This window comes from Aspergillus pseudonomiae (assembly GCF_009193645.1).
Source record: "Aspergillus pseudonomiae strain CBS 119388 unplaced genomic scaffold BDV37scaffold_10, whole genome shotgun sequence".
In the NCBI taxonomy this organism is placed as follows: Eukaryota; Fungi; Ascomycota; class Eurotiomycetes; order Eurotiales; family Aspergillaceae; genus Aspergillus; species Aspergillus pseudonomiae.
The window spans coordinates 149,372-173,133 of record NW_022476002.1 but is presented as its reverse complement, the minus strand read 5'-3'; the positions used below and the strand labels follow the sequence as shown (position 1 = coordinate 173,133).

General features: G+C 49.5%; 9 protein-coding genes across 9 annotated transcripts; 4 read left to right on the top strand and 5 right to left on the bottom strand.

The window, feature by feature from the left end:
• The first annotated feature begins 221 nt into the window (after positions 1-221).
• Positions 222-1,652, top strand: BDV37DRAFT_240554 (60S ribosomal protein uL16). Its single transcript, XM_032081079.1, has 3 exons — positions 222-334; positions 555-730; positions 820-1,652. The coding sequence occupies exons 1-3, from the start codon at positions 290-292 to the stop codon at positions 1,262-1,264; spliced, it is 666 nt and encodes a 221-aa protein (XP_031944904.1). The 5' UTR covers positions 222-289; the 3' UTR covers positions 1,265-1,652.
• Positions 1,653-2,288: 636 nt separating this feature from the next.
• Positions 2,289-4,512, bottom strand: BDV37DRAFT_4936 (uncharacterized protein). The gene has a single exon (XM_032090764.1). It carries the CDS (start codon positions 4,269-4,271, stop codon positions 2,448-2,450), a length of 1,824 nt encoding a protein of 607 aa, XP_031944903.1. The 5' UTR covers positions 4,272-4,512; the 3' UTR covers positions 2,289-2,447.
• A 1,805-nt stretch (positions 4,513-6,317) lies between these two features.
• Positions 6,318-9,179, bottom strand: BDV37DRAFT_5015 (putative ATP-dependent RNA helicase (Hrh1)). Its single transcript, XM_032090775.1, has 2 exons — positions 6,825-9,179; positions 6,318-6,768 (listed from the first exon to the last, which is right to left on the bottom strand). Exons 1-2 carry the CDS (start codon positions 8,946-8,948, stop codon positions 6,421-6,423), a joined length of 2,472 nt encoding a protein of 823 aa, XP_031944902.1. The 5' UTR covers positions 8,949-9,179; the 3' UTR covers positions 6,318-6,420.
• On the bottom strand, positions 9,180-11,381 carry BDV37DRAFT_4931 (putative F-box protein (Pof7)). Its single transcript, XM_032090763.1, has 2 exons — positions 10,703-11,381; positions 9,180-10,634 (listed from the first exon to the last, which is right to left on the bottom strand). The coding sequence occupies exons 1-2, from the start codon at positions 11,087-11,089 to the stop codon at positions 9,411-9,413; spliced, it is 1,611 nt and encodes a 536-aa protein (XP_031944901.1). The 5' UTR covers positions 11,090-11,381; the 3' UTR covers positions 9,180-9,410.
• Positions 11,382-11,445: 64 nt separating this feature from the next.
• BDV37DRAFT_240551 (putative mitochondrial carrier protein) lies at positions 11,446-13,493 on the top strand. The gene is made up of 2 exons (XM_032081078.1): positions 11,446-11,806; positions 11,892-13,493. Exons 1-2 carry the CDS (start codon positions 11,566-11,568, stop codon positions 13,025-13,027), a joined length of 1,377 nt encoding a protein of 458 aa, XP_031944900.1. The 5' UTR covers positions 11,446-11,565; the 3' UTR covers positions 13,028-13,493.
• Positions 13,494-13,864: 371 nt separating this feature from the next.
• On the top strand, positions 13,865-17,851 carry BDV37DRAFT_269065 (uncharacterized protein; the record flags this gene model as incomplete). Its single annotated transcript, XM_032084293.1, has 8 exons — positions 13,865-13,923; positions 14,504-15,382; positions 15,730-15,898; positions 16,014-16,631; positions 16,681-17,049; positions 17,102-17,229; positions 17,297-17,400; positions 17,466-17,851. 8 exons carry the CDS (start codon positions 13,865-13,867, stop codon positions 17,849-17,851), a joined length of 2,712 nt encoding a protein of 903 aa, XP_031944899.1.
• A 299-nt stretch (positions 17,852-18,150) lies between these two features.
• On the bottom strand, positions 18,151-20,564 carry hsp60 (chaperone ATPase HSP60). The gene is made up of 3 exons (XM_032081077.1): positions 20,296-20,564; positions 20,062-20,203; positions 18,151-19,996 (listed from the first exon to the last, which is right to left on the bottom strand). The coding sequence occupies exons 1-3, from the start codon at positions 20,404-20,406 to the stop codon at positions 18,480-18,482; spliced, it is 1,770 nt and encodes a 589-aa protein (XP_031944898.1). The 5' UTR covers positions 20,407-20,564; the 3' UTR covers positions 18,151-18,479.
• Positions 20,565-21,104: 540 nt separating this feature from the next.
• BDV37DRAFT_279748 (uncharacterized protein) lies at positions 21,105-22,229 on the bottom strand (the record flags this gene model as incomplete). The annotated part of the gene is made up of 2 exons (XM_032086398.1): positions 21,105-22,102; positions 22,169-22,229. The coding sequence occupies 2 exons, from the start codon at positions 22,227-22,229 to the stop codon at positions 21,105-21,107; spliced, it is 1,059 nt and encodes a 352-aa protein (XP_031944897.1).
• An 827-nt stretch (positions 22,230-23,056) lies between these two features.
• BDV37DRAFT_240540 (ATP synthase subunit epsilon family protein) lies at positions 23,057-23,637 on the top strand. The gene is made up of 3 exons (XM_032081076.1): positions 23,057-23,133; positions 23,204-23,318; positions 23,402-23,637. Exons 1-3 carry the CDS (start codon positions 23,105-23,107, stop codon positions 23,474-23,476), a joined length of 219 nt encoding a protein of 72 aa, XP_031944896.1. The 5' UTR covers positions 23,057-23,104; the 3' UTR covers positions 23,477-23,637.
• Positions 23,638-23,762: the final 125 nt, after the last annotated feature.

Below are 23,762 nucleotides of genomic sequence, written 5' to 3'. Positions count from 1 at the left end.
TTTGGTATTGATCTATCATCTCTATCTGTATCTCTGTATCTCGATCGTCAATCTGTAAGTTTGAAATGTCGCCGAAGTCTGACAAATGCGGTCTGGTCGCGGGAGCCGCTGATTGGTGGAGACGGTAGGGTTTAGGGTTTCGCCACTCGTTAGTGGACGCTGCTTGGAAATCAACGTCGGAAGTGCCAGCGCCCAAAAGCCTCCCCTTCCCTTTTGCCCTTCGACACCACCCTTTTCGACAACCTCACCGTTCGCAGGAAGTGCAGCAAGGTCACCTCCAACTCTCAAAATGGCCCGCCGTCCCGCTCGTTGCTACCGCTACTGCAAGAACAAGGTGCGTTGACGGTTTGATGGATTTTTCCCATATTTGTGTGTTCTGTGGATTTTTGGCTCGGAAATTCTCGCTTGTGGGGGGGAAAGCAAAGACGTCAACCACGTCGAAGGATAGAAGGGAAATGAAGATTGTCATCGCGATATTGCTGCGGATGGAAGAACACTAGTTTACATCATCGGTCTATCAAGGATCTTTCACTAACATGATGGTCGCTTCATAGCCCTACCCCAAGTCCCGGTTCAACCGTGGTGTTCCCGACCCCAAGATCCGTATCTTCGATCTGGGACGTAAGAAGGCCAACGTCGATGACTTCCCTCTCTGTGTGCACATGGTCTCCAACGAATATGAGCAGCTTTCCTCTGAGGCTCTCGAAGCCGCCCGTATCTGTGCCAACAAGTATGTCGCTCCTCGAACCCAAGACCAGACGAAAAGACCCATCCGTCGCGAGACATGAAGGAAAGAAACTAACAGGTCCCCTTCTCCAGGTACCTCGTGAAGATCACCGGTAAGGAAGGTTTCCACATGCGTATCCGTGTGCACCCCTTCCACGTCATCCGTATCAACAAGATGTTGTCGTGCGCTGGTGCCGATCGTCTTCAGACCGGTATGCGTGGTGCCTTCGGTAAGCCCCAGGGTACCGTTGCCCGTGTGAACATCGGCCAGATCATCCTGTCCGTCCGCACCCGTGACTCCAACCGTGCCGCCGCCATCGAGGCTCTCCGCCGTTCCATGTACAAGTTCCCTGGTCGCCAAAAGATCGTCGTCTCCAAGAACTGGGGTTTCACCCCCGTCCGTCGCGAGGAGTACGTCAAGCTCCGCCAGGAGGGCAAGCTCAAGCAGGACGGTGCCTACGTTCAGTTCCTCCGTGGCCACGGTCTCGTTGAGAACAACATGAAGCGCTTCCCCGACGCCTACGAGTCCCAGGCTTAAATGGAATGAGCTTTAGCGTTAGGACCCATAAAAAGACATGAATTTTTATTATATTCCTCCGGTTACCAATACATGTTCTGTTATTTTGTGATGTCATTTTAAGTGTCCTCACGCACGGCGGAGTTGATTTTAATCATGGATTCCTCGGGCTTCTTCCTCTGCGTACTCGGTTGTTATACCTAGTAGATTCTTGATCCAGTCATCTGACTGGCCATCGTAGTGTGCATCTCTCGTATTGGCTATATCTCCACCAAGCTCAGAGCCCTACCAGAGCACCCCAATACTATAGACGACACCAGGCCATGATTCTAGACCCAAGCAATCATAGCCAATTTCTAGATGTGACATCATAAGACCAAGTCAGCCGAACAAATCTCCCAAATCTTCCAACTGGCATGGATATCGGTCTAAACCCAGAAAAAAAAAAAAAGAAAGAAAAAAAGAGAGATTTCTAAATACTCAATAAACATGTATGAAAGGCTTTCGCTAGATATATATTTACGGATACTTACACATATATATGTTCATGCAATAGATACGTGTACCAAGGTTGCCAAACTATATATTCATCCGAGAGGCACTCCCTGATATATTATTTTTCAATGAACTCATGTAATTATATCGAGAGAATATGGGGTTTATTGGAAGTATTCTGAGTATTTTCTTGTAGGAAGAATGGGACAGTTTGGATGCGATATGGTATGATTGATATGTATTGAGAGAGAATATAGACAGTCACCGTTCGATGTGTATATGACCCCAGACCGAGCCGCCCCTTTACGTACTGTACACCGTTGACATGCACCTGTTCCGGTTGAAATATATGTCTAAGCCTTTGCCGCGCCTCGTGATATGTAAAATGCATAGAAGACCACACCGATGCATTACCGCGGATGATATGTGAGATGATTTAGAGCAGTATATGTATATGGAAAGGAAAAAGAGAACAACACCGAAGAAAACAGAACACCGAAAAGAGACAGACAGCCAAGCCCAGAAAGAGAAGTATAGCTATCATTCATCATGACAACGCCCCGAGAAACTCCTGGTCTGAAGATGACGCAGCCTGATTAAGTTAAACATTGATGGCCAGCATGCAATATAGATGAGTTGAATTGAAGAAGTTTCTAAAGATTGTCACGAGCCGTAGATTGTAGATACGCCCGGGCTGGATAGCGGATGATTAGACATCACCCCAAGACCCAACACCACCGACGGGGGCAATAGCACTTCCACTGTCTACACTGCCGCCAATGTCCCAATAGTTCCGGCTGGAACCGGTAAGGGTTCGGCGGCTGGAGATAGCAGACAGCTTCGCACTCTGACCGCAGCTAGAACTGGGACGGCGGAAGTGCTGGCGCAGAAGAGGGGATGATATACCTGCGGGGCCGGGTTGATTGGCGGAGTGCTGGGACTGGCGTCGAACTTGCGCCTGAGAGCGGGAGTGTGCTCGTGCCACCAGCGGGTGGTGCTGGCGGATAATCGCGGCGCGTCGGGACGCATCTTGCGGGGGTCGGCGCGCAGGGGGCTGGTAGGCATCGGCGTTACTGCCTCGTCGACTGAAGCGATTGCGAAGATAGCGGAAGACCATCATCACATCCAGTTCCCGTTCCCAGTACTCCTTCTCCTGCTGGAGGCGCACGGACTCGGGTAACGAATCTGCAGGAGAATCCCGATTCAAGTCATCATCTTCAATGCCCCATTGTGCGGCATGCTCTCGGCCGGTGGGATCCCGAAGCGTAGGAGAGAACTGTGGAGATAACACTGAATCGGCATTACTCGTTGGTACCTGTGAGGCTGTGGGAGCAGCAGATACTGATTGAGCTTGCGCGTCACTCTCTTCTGGTAATGGCCCGAGAGGTATGCCAGCGTATTGGTTGGGGATATCGTCCGACAGGCTGAGATAGGATGTAAAGGCACCCGGGTGTTCACACAGTTGATTAACAAGTATTCCCAATTCATGAGCAATGCGTTGAAGCAGCTTGGTCTGCCAATTGTTGTGATCGTCGGGAACAGAGTCCAGCTCCGAGTTAAGAGTTTCGTTCATACGAAGGGCATCATCTGTCCCAGCAGATGCACCTCTCTCATTCTCTGATAGGGAATCCCCGAAAAGGGCAAATAACAAAGAGTCGTCGATTCCAATGAGATCCCGGATGACTTTTCGGGTGATCTTCCGCCATAAAGGCTCGTTTGCGTCCCCTTCTGATACTGTCGAGGGGGGTGACGCATCTTCCCTGGACATCTCCAGGGTCCTGTCAATACCTGCCACTCCGGTTTGCGAACCCACGGGATCACCCAGCCTGCTGGCACGGCTATGGCGGCGTTTTCGTGTCTCTCTTTCAATTTCCTGCAATAGCACTCGGCTCTGATCCATCCTCCACTTTTCGATACGTTGCCATCGCTCGCGGTCCATGTCTGGAGCTTCATGGTCTTCTACTGAGTCCAACTGACGTTGGACATTCGAGAACCGCCGGGATCCTAGCGTGGGCCGCCGGTGAGGATTATACTGCTCGTGCTGCCACAACTGGTCTTGCACCGGTTGGGCAGAAGCCTCGAAACTGCCTAGTCCATCGTGAGCTGGGAGGACAGCTGGTGTCCCTTGGTCCCATTTTGCGGAAGGGTCTTCGTTCAATGAAGGTGCCCGAAAGGCATGCAGGCCGTCGTCCAGACTGTCTAACTCTGTGCCGTCCTCATCCAAGGACTCTTCGAGGGGCTCGTCAGCATCATCATTGTCCGGTCCCCAGGCTGACCGTGTCGGGGTACCAAACGAGCCAAAATCGCTCAGGCGGGAAGGCGCAACGGTTCTTGGGGTGCGTTCTGTGGAGGTCGTGTGCGTGCGGGCGTCGGCTGATGGTTGAGAGGGAGAGAAGAGCACCCACTCGGTGGATTCATTATCGGGGAGCTGAGACAGTCTGGGAGGGGCCTCAAGGGTGGGAGGCTGAGGGGGTTGCGAAGTTGAGTAGGAATGTTGACGGCGGGGAGCTTGTGGTGGTAGCCGTAAGGCCATCGTTGATCGGAGACGGTTGGAGGGGGCGAGATAAGAGGGGGTTTTATCGATCGCGGTGGATCTGTTCCCCGCGATGTATGCTGTTTCTCAAAAACGTACGGAGGAGCGTAGCAATATACAAAAGGGGGAGGTGAAAGGCGAAAAAGATGTATGCGTGAGATCAGTCTTAAAATAAATGATAAGAAAAAGTAAAAAAAATATTGGACAGATAACAAGGACGGATCCAGGAGCCCCTTGGTGAGTGGATTGGCTCAAGATGCGGTGATCCGACGCGACCCAACCAGGCGGCTGGTGGCTGAGGGTCTGAATGTACTGTGTAGATTAAAGTCCGGAAAAGAAATGACAAAGACCAGAAATGAAGAAACAATCAGACACCGTCTTTGTTTTCCCCTTCACTCAGTGCATCCAACGGAGGGAATGAGAGAGAGGGTGAACAATAACCCCCAAGATGGTCAACAAACGAGACGCAGCGGAAGAAAAAGATGATGATGCAAGAAAACGGCAAGTCATCAGACGAGACGAGACCGGAGGATGGGCGCAAGTGGGTTTCGGGGGTCCACTTGGAACAGGCAAAAGTTCCATATACTTTGGTGGTGCATGGAAGTGGCTCCCAGTCCCAAGTATCGAGTACGTACTTGATGAGTTTATATTCCCTATGGACAAAGTACATGAAATCATATACTTTGGACTAAGTCGTTAGTCGTTCCGTATGATACTGGGGTCATCTGACCGCCAAATGGTGTCACTGCAGGAATTCCCACCACTGGACGATGGTCAATACCGACTCGTCCCGTACCGTATGCGTTCCCGTATTGATGGATCGGGTGATCGACCATCTGCTAATTTATCGCTGATGAGATAAGGATGATGCTTTTATAATTGCCAAACGTGCAATGTGTCTGGATTGCGAACGCACTCTACCCGGCTTTACTTACTCTGATTCTTGAATTGCAAAAAGTCCTTTTGGCCTGCTTTTACCCCTTTTTGAGTTTGAATCATTTATCATGACTTGATTTGTCGTCCTCCATGACAGACCTGCACCGTACAAGTCCCACCGAACGCCAGATGATATGATCGACCCTCAGCGGGCTGATCGCAGTGACATGTCATCCTCACAGCAATGGTCTGCATCGCCCAATTTGAGGCGGACAACTGTCAGGGGTGGTACCTCCGTACCTCCAGTGGGACCTCTGTACTTTCCATGGATCAGATGCAATGCGACGAGATTAGACTCGCTAGTTCCATACGACTCGTCCATCCATCATTAGATAGTCGATTGATCTTCTCTTTCCGCTTTAGTGCTTACCCCTCGCCGCTTTTGGATGCCTGACCTGAATGTGCGAACACACGGAGTAATTACATGTTTGGATGCACAATATCCACCGCAAGAGATTTTCTGCTACAGTCCGATAATTCCTTACTGATTATATTCTTGTCAGCTGTATCGCATAAGATAAGAGTGCCGTCCTCTCCATTACAGCAACAGCATGTTGCAAAAGTAGGGCTCGCCAAGCAATGTTGATATGATTTGAGCCAAACTCCACAATCATACTATTCGACCACAGTCACCTTCTGTAAGTGGAAAGTACTGCTGTCGGAAGGGATTTGTGACTCATGTATGGAGCGGATTCGGTCCAAGATGGATCTACAGCTTTTGGCGCCAATTATGTAAATCTGCCAGGAATATCACACTAGCGATCTGGGTATGGGCTCTATCAGAAAAAGCACTAGGCTGTAATGGCATGGGGATAATAAGGACAGTACCATCATTCTATGGTTGGATCCTTTGGCCCATCTTCTGGTTTCACACTCGTTCCTACACTACTCTAGAACTTGAATTTGGCCAACTGTGCAGAGGCTTTCTTTACCTTCCCTGTTCTTTCATTCTGAGTTTCTGGTGTGGATCCGCATGGTGCGGAAATTGGAAGAGGGGAAGGATATAACTTCATGGCAGAGGCCATTCCGAAGTAAAGTGCATGGTCGAAAGTCAAGTAACCGGTTTGGAAATGGATCATTGAAGCGGACAATCTGTGTGGTGTATACTGTTCATTGGGTATAAATTCTACACTGGTAAACTGTCGAGTGGGCTGAACTGTACAAAGGCCCCCATAGTAAAGAGAAAAAAGAACGTGAAAATGGAAAATGAGGTCTACTGCCCAGCAAGCGCCTCTCCAACCCAGTCCATCTGCACTGCACTCACTCCTCGGGCGTAACTCCGATTCGTGAAGACGTACTCGTTGTACATAATAGCCTCGACTTTCTTGCCAAACAACACACTGGACGGGTGAATCGCCACGGTTTGATTCCCGACAACGGTCCGATAGCTGCCGTCCGGCACCAGACGGGCGGTATTGGTAGCAAACCCCTGTAGGAAACTTTGCAGTATGTGAATGGGCGATGGTTCTCGGGTGATAGAACTAGTCGAGGGACCCCGATTATCATTCGGGGAAAGAAGTTTAGCTTGACGGCATTGAGTAGTAAGCTGCTTACGGACATCCTATAGATAACTTGGTTAATTGAATGCGTGTTTCAGTTGAGTCAACGGAGTCTTACCATTACGGCTTGCATCGCCCGATGAGAGACCATATGTCTCTCAGCCCACGCCTTGCGATCGGTGTTCTCGGCGGCGTAGGATTGCACGGTGGCGAGCATGGTAAGATGATCGCCTTCTCTCCGATACAGATCCCGCCGCGCTTTCTCCGCCTCCTCCTTCTTTTCCTCCGATGTCGTGTTTAAGAAGATGGTCTCCACACTGAGGCACGAGATGATGTCGATCACATCGGACAGACAGTCTTCCCCATACTCCGATGCCGCAAGTAAGACCCGACCGAGAGTCGGAGTGAGAGGAAGCTTGGCAATATGCAGGCCGATCGGACTAACTTTGCCAGATTCTTCGAGCGCATCAATGCTCAGCAGCTGGAGAAGCGCCTTCTCCAAGGACTCCCGCGGGGGACGTGTCAGGAAGGGGAAGCCCATGACATCGTCGACACCACGCGCCTTCATGTTGAGCAAAGCTTGACTCAGATCGCATCGTAGGATCTCTGGGGTGTTAACTTCATCCAACTCTAGGTAGTCTTTTTCAGTAAACAGACGATAACACTGGCCGGGTGCCTCTCGTCCTGCACGACCTTTACGTTGGATAGCAGCGGATTTAGAGATAGGCTTGACCAGGAGAGAATCCAATCCCAGACGTGAGCGGAATTGCTTCACTTTGGCTTTTCCACAATCGACCACATACCGTACTCCAGAGACAGTCACCGAGGTTTCAGCAATGTTCGTAGCTAGAATGATTTTGCGAGTCCGAGGCGGTGCAGGGACAAACACGCGCTGTTGTGCTGCCTGCGGAAGGGCAGCAAACAGTGGTAGAACTTGGATCTTCGGCAACGCAGGGTCCATTCCAACGGCATACTCGTTCACCAACTTCTCCAAGTTTTCCACAGTCTCCTGTCCAGTCAAGAAAACTAGAATGTCTCCAGGCAATGGCTCCTTGTAATGGATATTGAAGATAACTTTGAGGGCTGCATCAACAAAATCGTGTACTGGTTCAGGCGAGTAAATAGTTTTGACTGGAAACTGCCGACCCTTGATATGGCAGACAGAAATTTCATCATCTTTCTTGCCAGAGCCGTTCGTGATAGCCTTGGTGCTGTTCTGTGCTTCCTTCTCCGATCGTGAGCTCTGATATCCTTCCTGGAAGAAGCCGAGTAGACTCTCCATATCTGCCGTGGCACTCATCACCACAACTTTCAACGGCACTCCGCCACGCCCTTCTCTCTTCCCCGACACTAGATTCCTGAGGAATCCTAGCAGCAGATCAACATTGACACCGCGCTCGTGCACTTCATCAACGACAATCGCGCTGTATTTGGTCAACGAGGGGTCGCGCAGCATCTCCTGTAGCAGCATTCCCTCCGTCAGGAATTTGACCCGCGTGCTAGGAGATGTAGACGTATCAAAACGAACGGAGTAGCCGACTTTACTCGCGGGAGACGACGACCCAAGTGGTGTGCCCATTTCCTCCGCAACACGCCTAGCCAGCGAGATCGCAGCAACTCGCCGGGGTTGAGTAATAGCGATACAGCCGCCAACCTCTATCTCCTTTTGTGAACCATCCTCCTGGGCCACCTTTGTCTTTGTTGGCCGACACCATTGCTCATTGAACAGAAACTGGGGAATCTGCGTACTCTTTCCGCTACCCGTCTCACCAATAAGGAGCATCACATCGTTCTTGCGCAGGTCTTGTCGGATCTCGTCGGCATGGGGGAAGATAGGAAGGTTCTTGCGAATTTCATACAACGTTTTCGCCTTTTCCTTCAATGAGTTGAAATTGGTCTTTGTATCCCTCAGCGGCTTCTGTTTCTGATCTTTCTTCTTGTGTCTCGGCCTGTCGGATGCGACGCTCACGTTGTTCTTGCTCGTGGGCATATCTTTTTCGGAGTTCTGCGCAGGTGGCTCGGGTTTGTTTTCTGCGGCTGCCGGTGTGGGTTGTTGCGAACTATCGATCGACTCGCCATGTTTCCGTTTTTTCTTCTTTTTCTTATCTTCTTCTTTGCTGGGATGTTTCCTTTTGATGGATCCTGTTTCGAGGTTTTCTTTCGCTATTGTGGCCTTGTCTTTTCCACTGGCGGGTGTCTCGTCCGGGTCTTCGAAGAAGACCGTTTTCACGCGTTCGGGCATCGCGAGTAGTCCTGTAGTCCCGAGAAAGACAGTCTAGGTGAGAAAATGATAATGTCAAGGCTAAAAGACTCAAAAGACGGTATAGATTAGTCTAATTAGGTACTCTTCATGTCGTCGTATCGTGTTGTTAAAGTGCTTTTGTCGGAGTGCCAAATTCCCGAAATTTTTTAGGTGAAGCTTATCGATAAGAACCCTTGGCGCGGAGACATTTAACCAACAGTTCAACTATATATTCCTACAGTCGCAAATATACTAGCGAAGGACGCTAAATGTCATGCTCATATTCGGTGGTTTATTCATACTGGTGCGTTTCCATTGTATATATTATAACCCAGTCTATAAATTCACAGACTTCGTTTTCCCATGTCATAATTTGTGTACCCAAGAATTTGCTCGATGTTTTCCCGTTGTCTATACATTTCCATCTATGTATAAAGCGCCAGATTAAAATTCCATGATTCGTTAATTCATACCCCATCCACGAACACGTCGAAAGACGAAGACGCGGTCATTGCGAAGACCGTATTCAGACCAATCATCATTGAGTTTGTTGTAGCTCCAATAGCCCTTCCATATCAATTTCGTGTTTTTGGGCGCATTGGTGGACTTATGCGCCGCAGATGACCGCAGTGACATGTGGAGAACATTGATGCTCGACCGGCTAACACTTTCTGTCTCGATAATGACGTCTCTGGGATCGAAGGCATCGGCCGACAGGTCTTTACCGCCATGAACCGAAGGAAGGCCCGTCTCTACCTGCGCGCCCGTCTCGGAGGCTGGGAAAGGATCGGCCAAGCGCCAACGACCCTGGCGAGCGTCTTTTAAGGCTCCCATTGCGATCGCAGGTGTTGGTTCCGCGCCTCCCGCTACAGTCTTACCTGCGTCCAAAGGCGGACGTCGGTGGTGCTTGTGAGATGCCTGGGCTTCTATAACGTTTTCAATGCTAATATGTGGGACCAGGTCCAGAGGTTCCACGGTACTGAGTAGGGCGATGACTGTGCCATCCGGGTAAAATCGTAGATATCGATAGTATGTGACTATGTGGATCGGAGAGTTCCACGATATATTTTGGTAAAATGAGGCAGCACCGGCGCGAGTATAGTTGACTGTGCTAATGTAGATTCCTGTAAATCGAATACGAGGGAACATTTGAAATACGTCACTCCATGAGGAGAGCGGCTTGGGAACCTGCACAGCAGTGCCAACAGGAAACGGAGTGTAGCGAGAACGAGGGCTTAGTGTGTTCTCTGGGTTACCGTGAAGGTCGCAATCGAAAGCATAATGCATAGACTTGAAGCCAAATTCAGGACCCTGGCAAAGTCGTTTCCATATGTGCTGTTCGTGAGCAAAATGCCATGCAAATCGTTTGCAGACCAGTGACATCCGAGAGAATGCCGCTGGGTCCATTAATGCCACATGCCTCAAAATCTCGACTATCACCTCCGAAGGAACGTGAGCGATGGGACATGGGGGTGCGGGGTCGCCCTCGAAGAGAGGCTTTGGTTGAGCAATGGGCAGGTGGGCAAAAGATGCAATAAGCTCGGGCGTTGTTAAAGTCTCTGATTCATCTTGAGTTGGTTGATCTTTCGAAGTTATGTGCGCGGCAGGAGCTGGGGCTTTGGCTGGCTTTTTCCACGCCCAGGCAAAGTGCTTGTCACGGTAAGTCTTGTCGACAGCCGAGTCCAACTATAAGACGGGAAAAACATAGCGGTTAGCCAAAATCGACATAAATTGGAGGAAATAGTAATGATTACCTTATATGCTTTGCGGTAATGTTGTAGACTATCCCCCAACTTCCCCTCGGCCTCCCTCTCCACCGCTCGTTCAAAGTGCTCTAGAGCTGATTTAGGCTCCTTTCGTGTTTCTTGTGAATGAAAAACATCCTCATCATTGGTAATGTTTAGATTGCTAACACCTTGGACGATTTCAGCGCTACCAAATGATGTTGTCCTTTCCTCGTCTTCTTCTTTGCGTAGCCATGCCTCGTGGCGAGTTGGCGGGAATTGACTCGGTCGTGCCCTAGAAGAGGGGCTTGTGACGCGTTTTGGCCGTGGCGTGGTAGGTTTGGTATGCTTCGTCCGACGGGCGACTTCCTCCCGCCACTGCCGTCGAAACGACTCTAGTTCAGCGTTGTCTTCCATTATCACGACGGCAGGGCACGGTACAATGGCGGACTGAGGCGGGTTCCTGATTGATAAGCACGGCAGTGTCCGACGAGCACCGACACTCGATCACACCTGCGGGAGGCGGAGAGTAATATATACCGCAATGATCGGAAACTTGCAGGTATTCACAGAGCTATTTCCCGAACAGCAACCGAACAGCGATCGTGAAAATGCCTGGTTGATAGTACTATGTTATCGATAAATTGGAGAAAGTTCAGGTCAAGCGGCAGTTCGGCGCTATCTTATCGCCGATCCAATCTTGCTCTGGCCCGAGCGCCACCGCTAACAACCGAGCCGGACCGTTCTTTTTCTTTGACTGACGCATTGCTCCCGTCGTTATTGCTCCCCACCATACTGTCTAACGAAAGACCATTCTGCCAATACCTCTTATCAGAAAGGACGCGGAAAAGCGGCTATAGGATACTCCTTGCTCTATCTTCCTAGCCGGATGAATGTCTGACTATAGGTCTGACATCACTCGCGGGGACCGATATCGCTCTGACCTCTTGACCACCGCTGGATTGGAGGGGAACACGGCAGAGTCATGGCCTTGGATTGAAGACAAGGCAATGGCGGTTACATCTGGAACAGGAAACACTCCTGCTCCGGACGCCAGTGGGAACAATGAACATGTCTCGATCATCCAGAAGATGGTTTCCGCCACCTGTGGCAGCGTTTTGACAAATCTACTAGGTATGTCAGTTACTGAATTTGAGCCCGATCTCGCTCCCAAATACGCTGGGAGATGAATGCCATATATACTTACAGTATTGTATAGTGACCCCTCTTGACGTCGTTCGAGTCCGCCTACAGTCTCAATCTGCAATTAAGAATACGTCCCCTTTTCACCACCACACGGCGCAAACGTTGAAGAATATACCCCCGAATCTAGGCGTGACTGCCTGTTGTCGTGAAGTCTTTTGGATCGGTCAGAATACTCAAGTGTGTATGGTTGGGCCCGGCGCAGGAGCTATTGGAGCCCCTTCGCCTGCTATCGCGGATTGTGCCGTGGAGGAAGTTCAGCGGAAAACGTTTACATCCACACTTGATGGCCTACGGAAGATTGCTCGAAATGAAGGCGTGTGGACTCTTTGGCGTGGGCTTAGTCCGACCATGATGATGAGTATACCGGCAAACATCATCTACTTTGCGGGATACGATTGGTTGCGAAGTGATGAGAGAAGCCCAATAAAGAAATTTTTGCCAGACGCCTATGTTGCATTTATATCAGGTTCTGTTGCAAGGGTTGCTGCGGCATCGGCCATTAGCCCGATCGAGATGTTCCGAACGCGCCTACAGGCTACCCCGGGCACCGGTGCAGGACATTTTAAGGCCACTTTCGAAGGATTACACCATATGACCAAAACTCAGGGCTATAGTTCGCTCTGGCGAGGGTTAACGCTCACTATGTGGCGTGATGTGCCCTTTTCAGGTCTGTATTGGTGGGGATATGAGGAAGTCAAAAAGCACCTCATTGAGGCACGGCATAAATCCCATGACAGCCTGTTGCCGGCTGGGCTATCCCCTGTGGGACACCAACATGAGGACGACATGCATACGCCAACGTTTTTTGAAAGCTTCATCGCGGGTGCTGCGTCAGGCTCAGTAGCAGCGTTTGTCACAACTCCTTTTGATGTAGGGAAAACACGCCAGCAAGTTTTTCGACACCTGGGGGATGAGAAGAGTAGCGTACCGCGGGGGTCTCTTCATCCAGAACAGCTTTCCTTGCCTAGGTTCCTCATGCATATCTTCCATGAGGAGGGTACGGCCGGGCTCTTTCGAGGCTGGGTAGCAAGGTGCTTGAAAGTAGCACCTGCTTGCGCCATCATGATTTCCACATATGAAGTTGGAAAGAAGATGGCAAAGGGCGTCAATGAGAGACGTCACCCGGAGGAACATTCGGACTCTGTATGAGCAATTACTCAGCCAGCCTGACTTGCTGCTGGGATCGAAGCACGCCGCAACCGTGCCCAACACTTTGCGTTTCTATTCGAACTCTTCAGCATGCCCTACATGTGTACGTGTAGGGCCTTGAATACCCTCGGCAATATTCATTATTGTTTAATTCTGTAGCAGAAATTCTGCTCTTTGTTATTGTTTTTCTTCTGACGATACCGCATGAGTTAAGTTATAGAGCATTTATTTGTACTTTATTGGGGTCGGAAATGGTGGTCCTGGTCACTACACTCCAAAAGCGTTGCATTCTGGTTATCGTGTACATACTTACATCTCGCAATAGAGCTAACAAACCCCCCTCTTTAGTGTATTATATTGATTAAACGATCGTCAACATCTCCGTTATGGATAAGGTCTTTTTGGTTCCATTATACTCAGGGGTCATTTTACGATGAAACCAACCTAACCATTGTTGTAAGGAGACGAACTTTTAATATACGGTCAAAGTCTTACTAGGAGGTGTTTTTAGTTGATATGAGGGTTGTAGACTGTCATGTGCAGGGTAAGTCACGAGGTGGCATTGACCCCCCGTGGATCCGAACAATCGTTCTTTCCAACACTTCGGCCTCATGATTGGCGTCTCGATTGCTCTAGTCACCTTTAGTACGCTTTCTGATGAGGCTGAACTGCCAAGGCTTCTGAAGGGCCCCGGGAAGCATCAGCTGCCATGGATTTAAATCGAGAAACAGAGGCGGGATCAGATGATGGCTGTCATCTACCCATAATCATATCTTCTCCACCTCTGAAAGTTGAAAGTATGATTCACTATATTCCCTCTCGAGGAAAACAACAACCATGGCGACCAACAGTGATACGAACAGTGAGCGATCTATTAAACTCGAGACTGAGGTAGAGTAAGTATCGTGGCTATAACTATCCACCTTATTTGGTATTTTTGTCTGAACTATTATAGTGTTGTGGCAGTTCCTGCGATTGGAGCAGATCCGCAGAGAGCGTGGGTCGGTGATGATTTTCAGAAGCCATGGCTCATTTCAGAACTGACACGATATGTCCCCAATGCGCGGGTGTTACTGTTCGACCATGGGCCGCTTGACCGTCAAGATGATCTGGACTCTTTGGCCCATCATCTCTTGAAGCAGATACACTCAGAAAGACAACACACTGTATGCAGCGCTTCTCTATTACTGCACAAATGAATGAGATTAGTGACAATCTACAGACCGGAAGGAGGCCCATTTTTTTCATCTGCCATGGAACAGGCGGTCTTGTCGCCAAAGCAGCGCTTGCCATTGCCGCACATTCAACGTCGAACCTCGCGTCGATACTGACAAGCTGCTATGGGATTGCTTTCATGGCAACCCCCCACCAAGGCTCGAGCTATCTTTCAGCTCCTGAATATGCTAAGAGTATCCGCCGCCTAATGCAACTCAAACATCATGTTCCCCACTGCATACGAGAGGTGCTGAAACCCAGACATCCACGGCTGTTGCAACTATCCAACCAATTCAGGTCCATATCTGCAGATATCAAGATATGGACATTCTTAGAGACAGTCGACTCTACACTTACCGTCGCGGATTCGGGTACTGTAAGTTGTGTGGAAATGCATGTCCCAATTACTTCTATTCGGTCGGGGGTACTAGATCTGGAGCACGAAAAGGTGATCCCGTTAGCTACGGATCACGTTGGTGTAGCATCCTTCAAAGGACAAGAACTCACAACCAGAAAAAGCTTTATTAAAGAGCTTCAGCCGATCATCACCATGGCTGCGCAGCTTTCCAAGTTACCAGATGCTCCGTTGCGCGTTAGTCGAGAGGTTATGGTGCAAGTTAATGGCTTCTTCGAAGACACGGCGCGGGGAGTCAGCGATGAAACGCCTCTCAAGCTCTGGTCGACGAAAACATCGCTACGGGAGTACCTAAAAGACGGTCCTGCAATCTGTCTCACGGATCGACTGAAACAGACCGGTAGAGTATCGTCCGGCTCAATCGATGACTCCTCGATAAGTGATTTTGATAGCAGACCATCCTCTGCCGCTATGGCAGATACACCGTTTGCTATACGGGATGGGGTATTGGAGGAGGCTAGCACCATCCAGCCTCAGACAATCCCATCAAGGCCATCAATTAGAAGAAGTCGCAGTTTTGTAGCCCCGGCCTCCCCTAGGATTCACGTCACGGAGGCCGCTGCGGACAGTTATATTGATGTACCACAAGAAGAAGCAACGTCGGACATTCAGAGTGATACTGTCTCTAGTGAAGACCTAGGACATAGAGACAGCGTAACTGATGAAAGGAAAGAGACCACTGCTGGGAGTTCCAGTCCCAGCAACCAGGCACAGCCCAATGTATTGTGAGTATTGCGATAACATGAAAGTTTGAGTACCGAATCGACCGACTAAACCAACAAAGAGCTAGTTTATCATCGAAATACAGAGCTTTCCTTCCGTTACCACCGCCCACAAGGGAGCGGCTCCAGGAAGTTCGAGCAGAGCTGCCTCGGAGAGCTCCCCGATTTGACCGACCAGAGCCAGGTAGCGAGAAGCTCTTATGGATTCATGTCCCATACACTCATACGGGATGGGTGCCTCCAGTTCTGTCTAAAGCTTGCAACGACCAGCAGAGGCCAGAGTTGTACGTCCAGTCCCTTTATACGAGCTACCTCCTCGGGCTAACGTGATACAACCGTCAATGCATCAGCTTCAACAAGTTCATCAATGATAAAAACTGGTTCTCGCAAATTATCAGAGCCCGCCACCTAGAGCCTCATGCGCGTTTTGTCCGTCCCACGTGTATTCATTCCAGGCTGGGTGATTCTTTGCCAATGAATTCACCAGAGGAGCCTCGTGATCCTCAGTTAGCCTTATACGTAAGTCCAGTCGATTCAATATTGGCTAGGACAGTGTACTGACGATATAATAGCTTCCTTATGTAAGTCGGTCTACTAGGCGTATGATTTCATTGACTAAGGTATGGTAACACAGCTTCATTGGGACACATATTGGAATCTCCTTCAACGAAGAAAAGTTATCGAAAAGCGGCTACAACAGGGAAGATCCAAGCCAGTCCCTGAGTATATCTCAGAGTCACATATAGAATCGAGATTGATATGGAAGTTCTTGGGTGCCGAGCCCCCTATTCATATACGACGAACATTGGACCAGTATGGGTATCCAAATCTGCGGTCAACGGTAGCACGAGACGACGATCAGATGCTATGGAAGCGGACTAGAAAAGTCGTCGATCTTAACGAGATTGGTAGCTCAATCCCTCTGCAAGACAACCCTGACTCTTCCAAGACGTTCATCGACGGAAAGGTTCTCATGGTTGATCAGCTCTGGCTCTGGGTCGTAGATGAGAAAACCGTCGTTACCTTTTTCCCTAAACAGGAGGCAGCAACTGCTGAAGATAAGCTATACGAACAGGCGAATCTGCATAGCAGCATTTACAACGAGTTAAACGGAGACCTAGCAAGACGCTTTGAAACAGCCGGGGATCTCGCTGCATTGATAGTCTTGCATGCAGTCACGATTCTTCTGGACAGGACGCTGGACCATGATCTACAGATACTGCGGATCTTTGAGGAATCCATTAGCATCCTGGTACGCTATTTTCCATCGGCAACTTCAATATGAACGCTAATATTCGTAGACTGAATCAACCACTAAATCATTCAAACGCTTCCGCACCCGAGGATTCATCGCCAGACCAGCCGATTACAACAGGACGCTAGAGGGCAGGACAATGACCGCATCAGAACGTGATGAAAGAGACCGTCGAGTAGCCCATCAAAATCGCGAAGATCTCTCTACACTATTAGAACTAAGAGACATAATAGACGAACTAGGGACCATACTAAAACTACTCGAACAGCAAACCGCCACCATCAAATTAATGGCGCAATATTTCGAAGACAAAGGATATGGAAAAATCTTTATAGAATCTGCTCTTTCCCGACTCGAAGACTACCGCACCCAGGTCACAGACATGCGCGAGAACGCACATCTAGCACAGAAAGCTGTACGATTCCCTACCCTCAACCATCCGGCTTGCCTAACACTAGGTATTCTAGGTCGAAAACCTCCTCGACCTCAAGCAAAAGCAAGCAAACGTTGACGAGTCCCGTATAACACGCTGGCAGGCAGAAGTAGCCCAAAACCAATCGCAGTCCGTAATGGTATTTACGATCTTCACCGTCATGTCAGTCACCACCCTACCCTATACTATCAATCACCACCTACATCCCCGTACTAAAAGAAAACCACAGCTTTCTCCCCCTCTCATTCTTTACCTCCCTATTCGGCGTGAATGTCCGCGAATGGAGCGGTGAAGAAACAAACCCCGACTGGGCGTACATGCTGGCAATATCAGGTGCGTCAACCAGTATAATCCCCTCTCAAGCCCTATCCAGCACCACTAACCAATAACAACCTAAGGCCCAACATCCGCCGCAATAATCCTCATCGCCCTCTCCATGGCCTTCAGTGAGCGTCTGCGCGATAGCGTCGTAAAAGCCCACATAATCGGCGTCGGTATAATCACAGATTTCCTCTTGATCCCCGTCAAAGGCGTATTCAAATTAGGGACCGCGGCGTCCCCGGCAAAGCCGACTCCAGGGCAATCGGAAAGTACCTCGCGTCTTGACAGGTATTTGGGGAATAGACGGTATAACAAACAGTTTGAGGATGATATTTGGAAACGACATGAGGATCGGGTGATTTCCCCGTTACCGGCGGTTCATGTTTCTGATATGGAGGGGATGATGGGGTTTGATGTTTCTGAGAAGGGGGGTAGATGGCACCAGAGTGTTAATGGGGCGTAGGGATTTTGTTTTTTTTTTTTTTTTTGTTTTCTAATCTAATTTTTGTTCATGTTGGTTTGTGCATATGTTGCGGGGTGTTGGATACCGCAAAGGTGATGTTACTTCCGGTACTCCTGTTTAGACGGACTTTGGGTAGAGATGGGAGAAATGAAGTTGTTGACTGGGAGTATCAAGACATTGAGTTGACCTGGTTCAGGTAGTATCACATAAGGATTCAGCACTGGTTCAAGGGCATATCGCAAATGAGATGGAGGTGATCTACAGTTCTATACGAGTCTGGGTTACGTAAGGAGATTTGATCATGAACAATTATTGTAAATTGAGAACAGAACCACAACTACAAAAGCAGTGGTGTACGTAAAGTACATGATATGATACACAGGACTCCCTGAGGCTTTTATCCCGACATAGTGGAGTGGAGATGATATATAGGGTAATGCGATAGAGAGGTATGAGGATAAGGATAATCGGAAGTAAGGAATTGGGTAGTGAGGACGTGCAACACATTAGGACAAAGGAGATATTAAAAACACAGAGATATCAGAATATGCAACAGTATGTAAAGACACGCTGGAAGAGGAAAGGTTAGAAACAAGGAGAGTTTAGGCTATAGCAGGCGCGGCGCAGTTTAGAACATGCCACCGCCCATACCGCCCATACCACCCATGCCACCCATGCCACCACCAGGAGCGGCAGGGGCCTTCTCCTCAGGGGCCTCAACAATAGCGACCTCAGTGGTACCAAGGAGAGATGCGACACCGCTAGCATCAACCAGGGCAGTACGGACGACCTTAAGGGGGTCGACGATACCCTTGGAGATCATGTCAACGTACTCGCCCTTGGAGCTGTCAAAACCGCGGTTGAAGTCCTTGGCGTGCTCCTCAGTAAGCTTGCCAACAATGACGCTGCCCTCAAGACCAGCGTTCTCAACGATGGTGCGGGCAGGCCGGGTGATAGCATTCTTGATGATGCTGACACCGAGCTGCTGGTCGAAGTTGGCAGGCTTAACGTTGTCAAGGCCGTTGGCAGCGGCCTTGAGGAGAGCGGTACCACCACCAGGGAGGATACCCTCCTCAACAGCAGCACGAGTGGCGTTAAGGGCGTCAACGACACGGTCCTTCTTCTCACCGACCTCGACCTCAGAGGAACCACCGACCTTGATGACAGCAACACCACCGGAGAGCTTGGCCAGACGCTCCTGGAGCTTCTCCTTCTCATACTCAGAAGTAGTGGGGTCAGCCATGACACCGCGGATCTGTTCGCAGCGCTGAGCAATGGAGTCCTTGGTACCCTCACCGTTCAGGATGATGGTGTCCTCCTTGGTGATGGTGATGGAGCCAGTGGAACCGAGCATGTCAGGGGTAAGCTTCTCGAGCTTGATGTCGAGCTCATCAGTGAAGACAGTACCGTTGGTGAGGACACCAAGGTCACCAAGGATGCTCTTGCGGTTGTCACCGAAGCCAGGAGCCTTGACAGCAGCAACCTGGAGCTGTCCACGGAGCTTGTTAAGGATGCAGACGGCGAGAGCCTCACCCTCAATGTCCTCGGCAATGATGACGAGAGGACGGCGGAGGGTAGTGGAGGCCTCAAGGGCGGGGATGATATCCTGAACAGCGGAGATCTTCTTCTCGGAAAGGAGAATCAAAGGCTTCTCAAACTCGACCTTCTGGGACTTGGCATCGGTGATGAAGTAGGGGGAGGTGTAACCACGGTCGAAACGCATACCCTCAGTGACCTCAAGCTCATCCTCAAGGGTCTTACCCTCCTTAACGGTGATAACACCCTCCTTGCCGACTCTCTCCATAGCGGTAGAGATGAGCTTACCAACGTGGGTGTCGCCGTTAGCGGAGATGGTAGCGACCTGGGCAATCTCCTCTCCAGTGGTGATGTCACGCTTGTTCTGCTGCAGGTAGTCGACAGCAGCCTCGACGGCAGCCTGGATACCACGGCGAAGATCCATGGGGTTGCAGCCAGCGGCAACGTTCTTGACGGTTTCGGAGAAGATAGCACGGGCAAGGCAGGTAGCGGTGGTGGTACCGTCACCGGCGAGTTCGTTGGTCTTGGAGGCAACATCCTGAAGGAGACGAGCACCAAGGTTCTCGAACTTGTCCTGGAGCTGAACGGCCTTGGCAACGGTCACACCGTCTGCATGCAGTCAGTATTTTGCTTCGGTCTGGTGTGGAGGAATCGGTCGGGATGTAGCGACATACCCTTGGTGATCTTGGGAGAGCCGTAAGGAGTGTCAATCAAGACATTACGACCCTTGGGACCAAGAGTGGAAGTGACAGCCTTGGCAAGAGTGTCGACACCCTTAAGGAGCTGGGCACGGGCTTCGACGCCGAATTTGAGCTCCTACACCGCATTAGCAACCTGGGAACTCAAGAGGAGAACAGTCCCGGCGCGGTCGGGAGGCGTGAAAAGATTCAGCCTTAGATAGTACGCACCTTGTGGGCAAACCGTTGCTGCTGGAGGTTGAAGCCAGAGGATCTGTTGAAGGGAGCGCGCTTAGAAGCGGCGGAGAGGACAGATGTCCTGGAGGAAAGAGCTCTTTGCATCTTGAAGGGAGGTAAATAAGAAATTACAGAAACAGAGAGTCAATTGATGAGTGAAGTAAGTCTGCCCGAACAGAACTCCCAGAGCAAGGACGGGTGCAGAGGAAGAAAGAAGGGAAGAAGGAGATGGAGATGGAGAGATGAGAGAAAAAGAGATGGAGAAGGAGGATGGAGATGAAGCCAAAGTCTCGAAAATTTTCCAGGCGATTCTCGATCCCCGGATGTCTTGGCAAAAGAAGCTCCTAGAAAGGGTCACGTGGCCCGTTCCCGAGGGAATGTCTTCGGCTCGTCGGAAGCGGAAATTCGTATACATTACTAATTGCCGTTTATCGGCATTGATATTGCTCACTACTGATAGAAAGACAACCATTCTGAGAAAAAACGAAGCGCATGCAAAAAATACCATAGAATAAAACGCAAAATCAGCGTGCACAAAAGAATAGCAAACGATAGTTACTGATCGAGGCCAATGAATGTAAACCAAAACGCCGGCTTGGAAAGTGAAAGATTCCCATATCCCAGTGGATAGCTCGGACTGGCCAAAGCAGAGCCTTCAGTCTCGCTAATACTAGATGAAGCAAAACCAAAACCAACCTCTCAATCCAAGAAGACTTCATATTGAACCCAAGTCAATGTACTGCACTAAAGTCGAACCCAACCGGAGGGGAACGACAACCAGTCGGTGTAGTCATGTTTGAGGCTTATTCAATCTTCATCACCAGATTACCCTGAGTCTCCATGGCCACATCCTCATTTGATTCAACATAGTTGCCATGAAGGTACTGGTAGTTCTCACTATAAAGGGTACCACCAATCGAGTCATCAGTGGAGTGGTAACAAGCTGGATGGTGGTAGCCAGCGTATGTTGCATTGTGGAAGTCTTGATGTTCCCCAAGTGAGGTCAGGTTAGTGACAGCGTCTTCAGGAACACCTACAGACATGCCCATGATGTGATTATATCCAAGCATGTAATGGTTCTCCATGTCGAAACTAGGTTCTAGTAGCTGTTGATACTGAGCTTGGTAAGGCGTATTGCCATATGTGTTGACAGTTGTGGCTACTGGATGCGCATAGGCCGTAGGAAAGCCATTAGACGCATTGCCAACTGGCTGTCTGTACCTCAGAGTGACCAATTTGCTTTTAGTATTCTCTGACGCACCTGGGGAGCTTGTCTCTGACGGTGATTCTTGCTCGTTTGGATATTGGAGAAAATCAGCCCCAGGGACCAACAGCTCTCCAAGCCCATCATTACTACCGTCTATCTCATCGTCACTCTTGATTGGAATGGCTTCACGTAGCTGAGGTCTATGTGATTGCTTCTTGGGTCGACTCCTGCGGCGACTTTTGTCGATATAGTCTTCATCGGATGAAGTATCGCCCTGGAAATTCATCTCTTGACCTTCATCTTCGCTTCCTGAACTATGAGGAGCACTGAGACAGCGTTTGCCTCCAGACGCAGCTCTGGCAGGCGCATTATCAGAAGGCTTGCTCGATGACCCCACACCACCGCGCCGTAGGGGAGGAGGGACTTCTTTGCCAGCATCGACACGACGGGACCGGAGCTTTGCTAGATGCTGGACGATAGCCCCTTCAGTGACATTGTTCTTCATTGTACTGGCAACCTCGGACCAAGGAATCCTGATAGACTGGTTATTGCAGACTGACTGCACGGTCAGTAGAAGAAGCTCGTTTAAGTTATCTAACAAATTGGTGTCAACTCAATCAACAAATAGAATCAGTGTCTCCCAACCAAGGAGATACGTACCGTCCCAACGGACTAAGGTGCGCTTCTTCGGTCTGTTCAAGGCTCTCTTGGAAGGACTCATAGTGCCCTGATAGCATGAGAGACTGCAAATTACATCAAAAAGTGAATAGCTAGCACCTGTGAATACCCTTGTCGGAATTCTTCTTCACATACAGTCACTGGAAAGGGTGATGTGTAGAGTCAGAGTGCACGTTTTGCCGAGCTGGTATAGAAAATAACTGAGTGGAACAGGATATGAAAAAGGGTGAAATAAAGTGAGAGACAGTATCTGATAAAAGTATGTTGCTAAATGTCCAGAGATGAACATATCATCTGAGATACATAGATAGTAAGTGAAACTTCCAACCCAGGACAGTATACTGCAAAGGGATATCGTTTGTTTGTATGCCTGTTGACTGGTACTCAGCCGCGCAGCCGCAATCACTATACACTATACCAGAACTAGCAACATTAGATTAATACTAGATAGATGTGTTGTTATCCCCCTAGATGTACAAAGTGGGGCTTTCTATATCTGAAAGGTGCTGCATATATTATAAGTTATTCTACCACTTTTGCATCTAGGACATACTATATATTTATGTACAGAGGATGCCGAAGAAGAAAAGAAACTATACAAACTTGACATATATAGGAAATCTAGCAAATAGAGTATTGAATATATATCACGGATGCAATATACTCTCAGTTCCAGGGTTCACTGGTCTGCCAATGGAATATATTGTAGGCTATGTCTAGAATTTACTACTACTAGTACTAAAGGTAGAAGGTCAGGTGGAATAGGCTTGCTCGATTGGTCATGGGCCGGGAAGTCACGTGTATCACATGACCCGAGATCCCGATGCTCCGAAACTCGACGCTTTGCAAAGCATCCCATATCGGTTGATTGATTCTCCCACCCCCAATTGAATACCTCATCTTCCACACACCGTCAAGATGGCATACTGGAAAGCCGCTGGTCTGACGTACGCATGATCCCTTATCTTTTCACGTCTTGCCTAGACGCCGAACTAACTGGACGTTCGACTTTTACAGCTACAACCGCTACCTGGCCGTTGCTGCTCGCGCGGTCCGCAGATCCCTCAAGGAGACCCCTCGTCTGGCTGCTGAGCGCCGTGGTCAGATGGACCTGCGTTTTGCTAAGTGGGAGGTTCGTTTTGGTGCCTCCGCTTGCTTTGTTGGAATCCATGGGCTATGAACTTGGGCTAACAAATGTCTTTTTCACCAATATAGAACGGCAAGCAGGGCGAGGTTCGCTCCCTCGGTGAGGCCAACCAGGAGGCCGCCGTTGCCCAGGCCGAGAAATAGACGGTTTTCGAAAACACCCGCATGCGATAATATGGGATATTTTCTACGAGAAGGGGGTTACAGTTGATGATGTGTGGTGCAGGAATGATTTGGAGCTCTGTAGCATATTCGTCCGTTGACCTGGTATAAATAGAAAGAAAAGACCATTTCTTTCCTGCAAATGGGGCTGGTTAAAGTAGATTTCGTGCACTGTAATGCCGTTTGTACTCTGAGCGTAGTCACCGTAACCTGCGGTCTTGCAGCTTTACACCGCGGGCAACGCTTCCGCAATTTTGCCCTGCCCGCC

Coding starts and splice junctions, on each gene's coding strand:
- BDV37DRAFT_240554 (XM_032081079.1), top strand. CDS start 290: ATGGCCCGCCGTCCCGCTCGTTGCTACCGCTACTGCAAGAACAAG. Junction 335..554: donor ACCGCTACTGCAAGAACAAG/GTGCGTTGACGG, acceptor GTCGCTTCATAG/CCCTACCCCAAGTCCCGGTT. Junction 731..819: donor GCCCGTATCTGTGCCAACAA/GTATGTCGCTCC, acceptor CCCCTTCTCCAG/GTACCTCGTGAAGATCACCG.
- BDV37DRAFT_4936 (XM_032090764.1), bottom strand. CDS start 4,271: ATGGCCTTACGGCTACCACCACAAGCTCCCCGCCGTCAACATTCCTAC.
- BDV37DRAFT_5015 (XM_032090775.1), bottom strand. CDS start 8,948: ATGCCCGAACGCGTGAAAACGGTCTTCTTCGAAGACCCGGACGAGACA. Junction 6,769..6,824: donor GGGCGATGCAAGCCGTAATG/GTAAGACTCCGT, acceptor AGTTATCTATAG/GATGTCCGTAAGCAGCTTAC.
- BDV37DRAFT_4931 (XM_032090763.1), bottom strand. CDS start 11,089: ATGGAAGACAACGCTGAACTAGAGTCGTTTCGACGGCAGTGGCGGGAG. Junction 10,635..10,702: donor ATTACCGCAAAGCATATAAG/GTAATCATTACT, acceptor CCCGTCTTATAG/TTGGACTCGGCTGTCGACAA.
- BDV37DRAFT_240551 (XM_032081078.1), top strand. CDS start 11,566: ATGTCTGACTATAGGTCTGACATCACTCGCGGGGACCGATATCGCTCT. Junction 11,807..11,891: donor CGTTTTGACAAATCTACTAG/GTATGTCAGTTA, acceptor AGTATTGTATAG/TGACCCCTCTTGACGTCGTT.
- hsp60 (XM_032081077.1), bottom strand. CDS start 20,406: ATGCAAAGAGCTCTTTCCTCCAGGACATCTGTCCTCTCCGCCGCTTCT. Junction 20,204..20,295: donor AGCAACGGTTTGCCCACAAG/GTGCGTACTATC, acceptor AATGCGGTGTAG/GAGCTCAAATTCGGCGTCGA. Junction 19,997..20,061: donor CTCTCCCAAGATCACCAAGG/GTATGTCGCTAC, acceptor GACTGCATGCAG/ACGGTGTGACCGTTGCCAAG.
- BDV37DRAFT_240540 (XM_032081076.1), top strand. CDS start 23,105: ATGGCATACTGGAAAGCCGCTGGTCTGAC. Junction 23,134..23,203: donor TGGAAAGCCGCTGGTCTGAC/GTACGCATGATC, acceptor CGACTTTTACAG/CTACAACCGCTACCTGGCCG. Junction 23,319..23,401: donor TGCGTTTTGCTAAGTGGGAG/GTTCGTTTTGGT, acceptor TCACCAATATAG/AACGGCAAGCAGGGCGAGGT.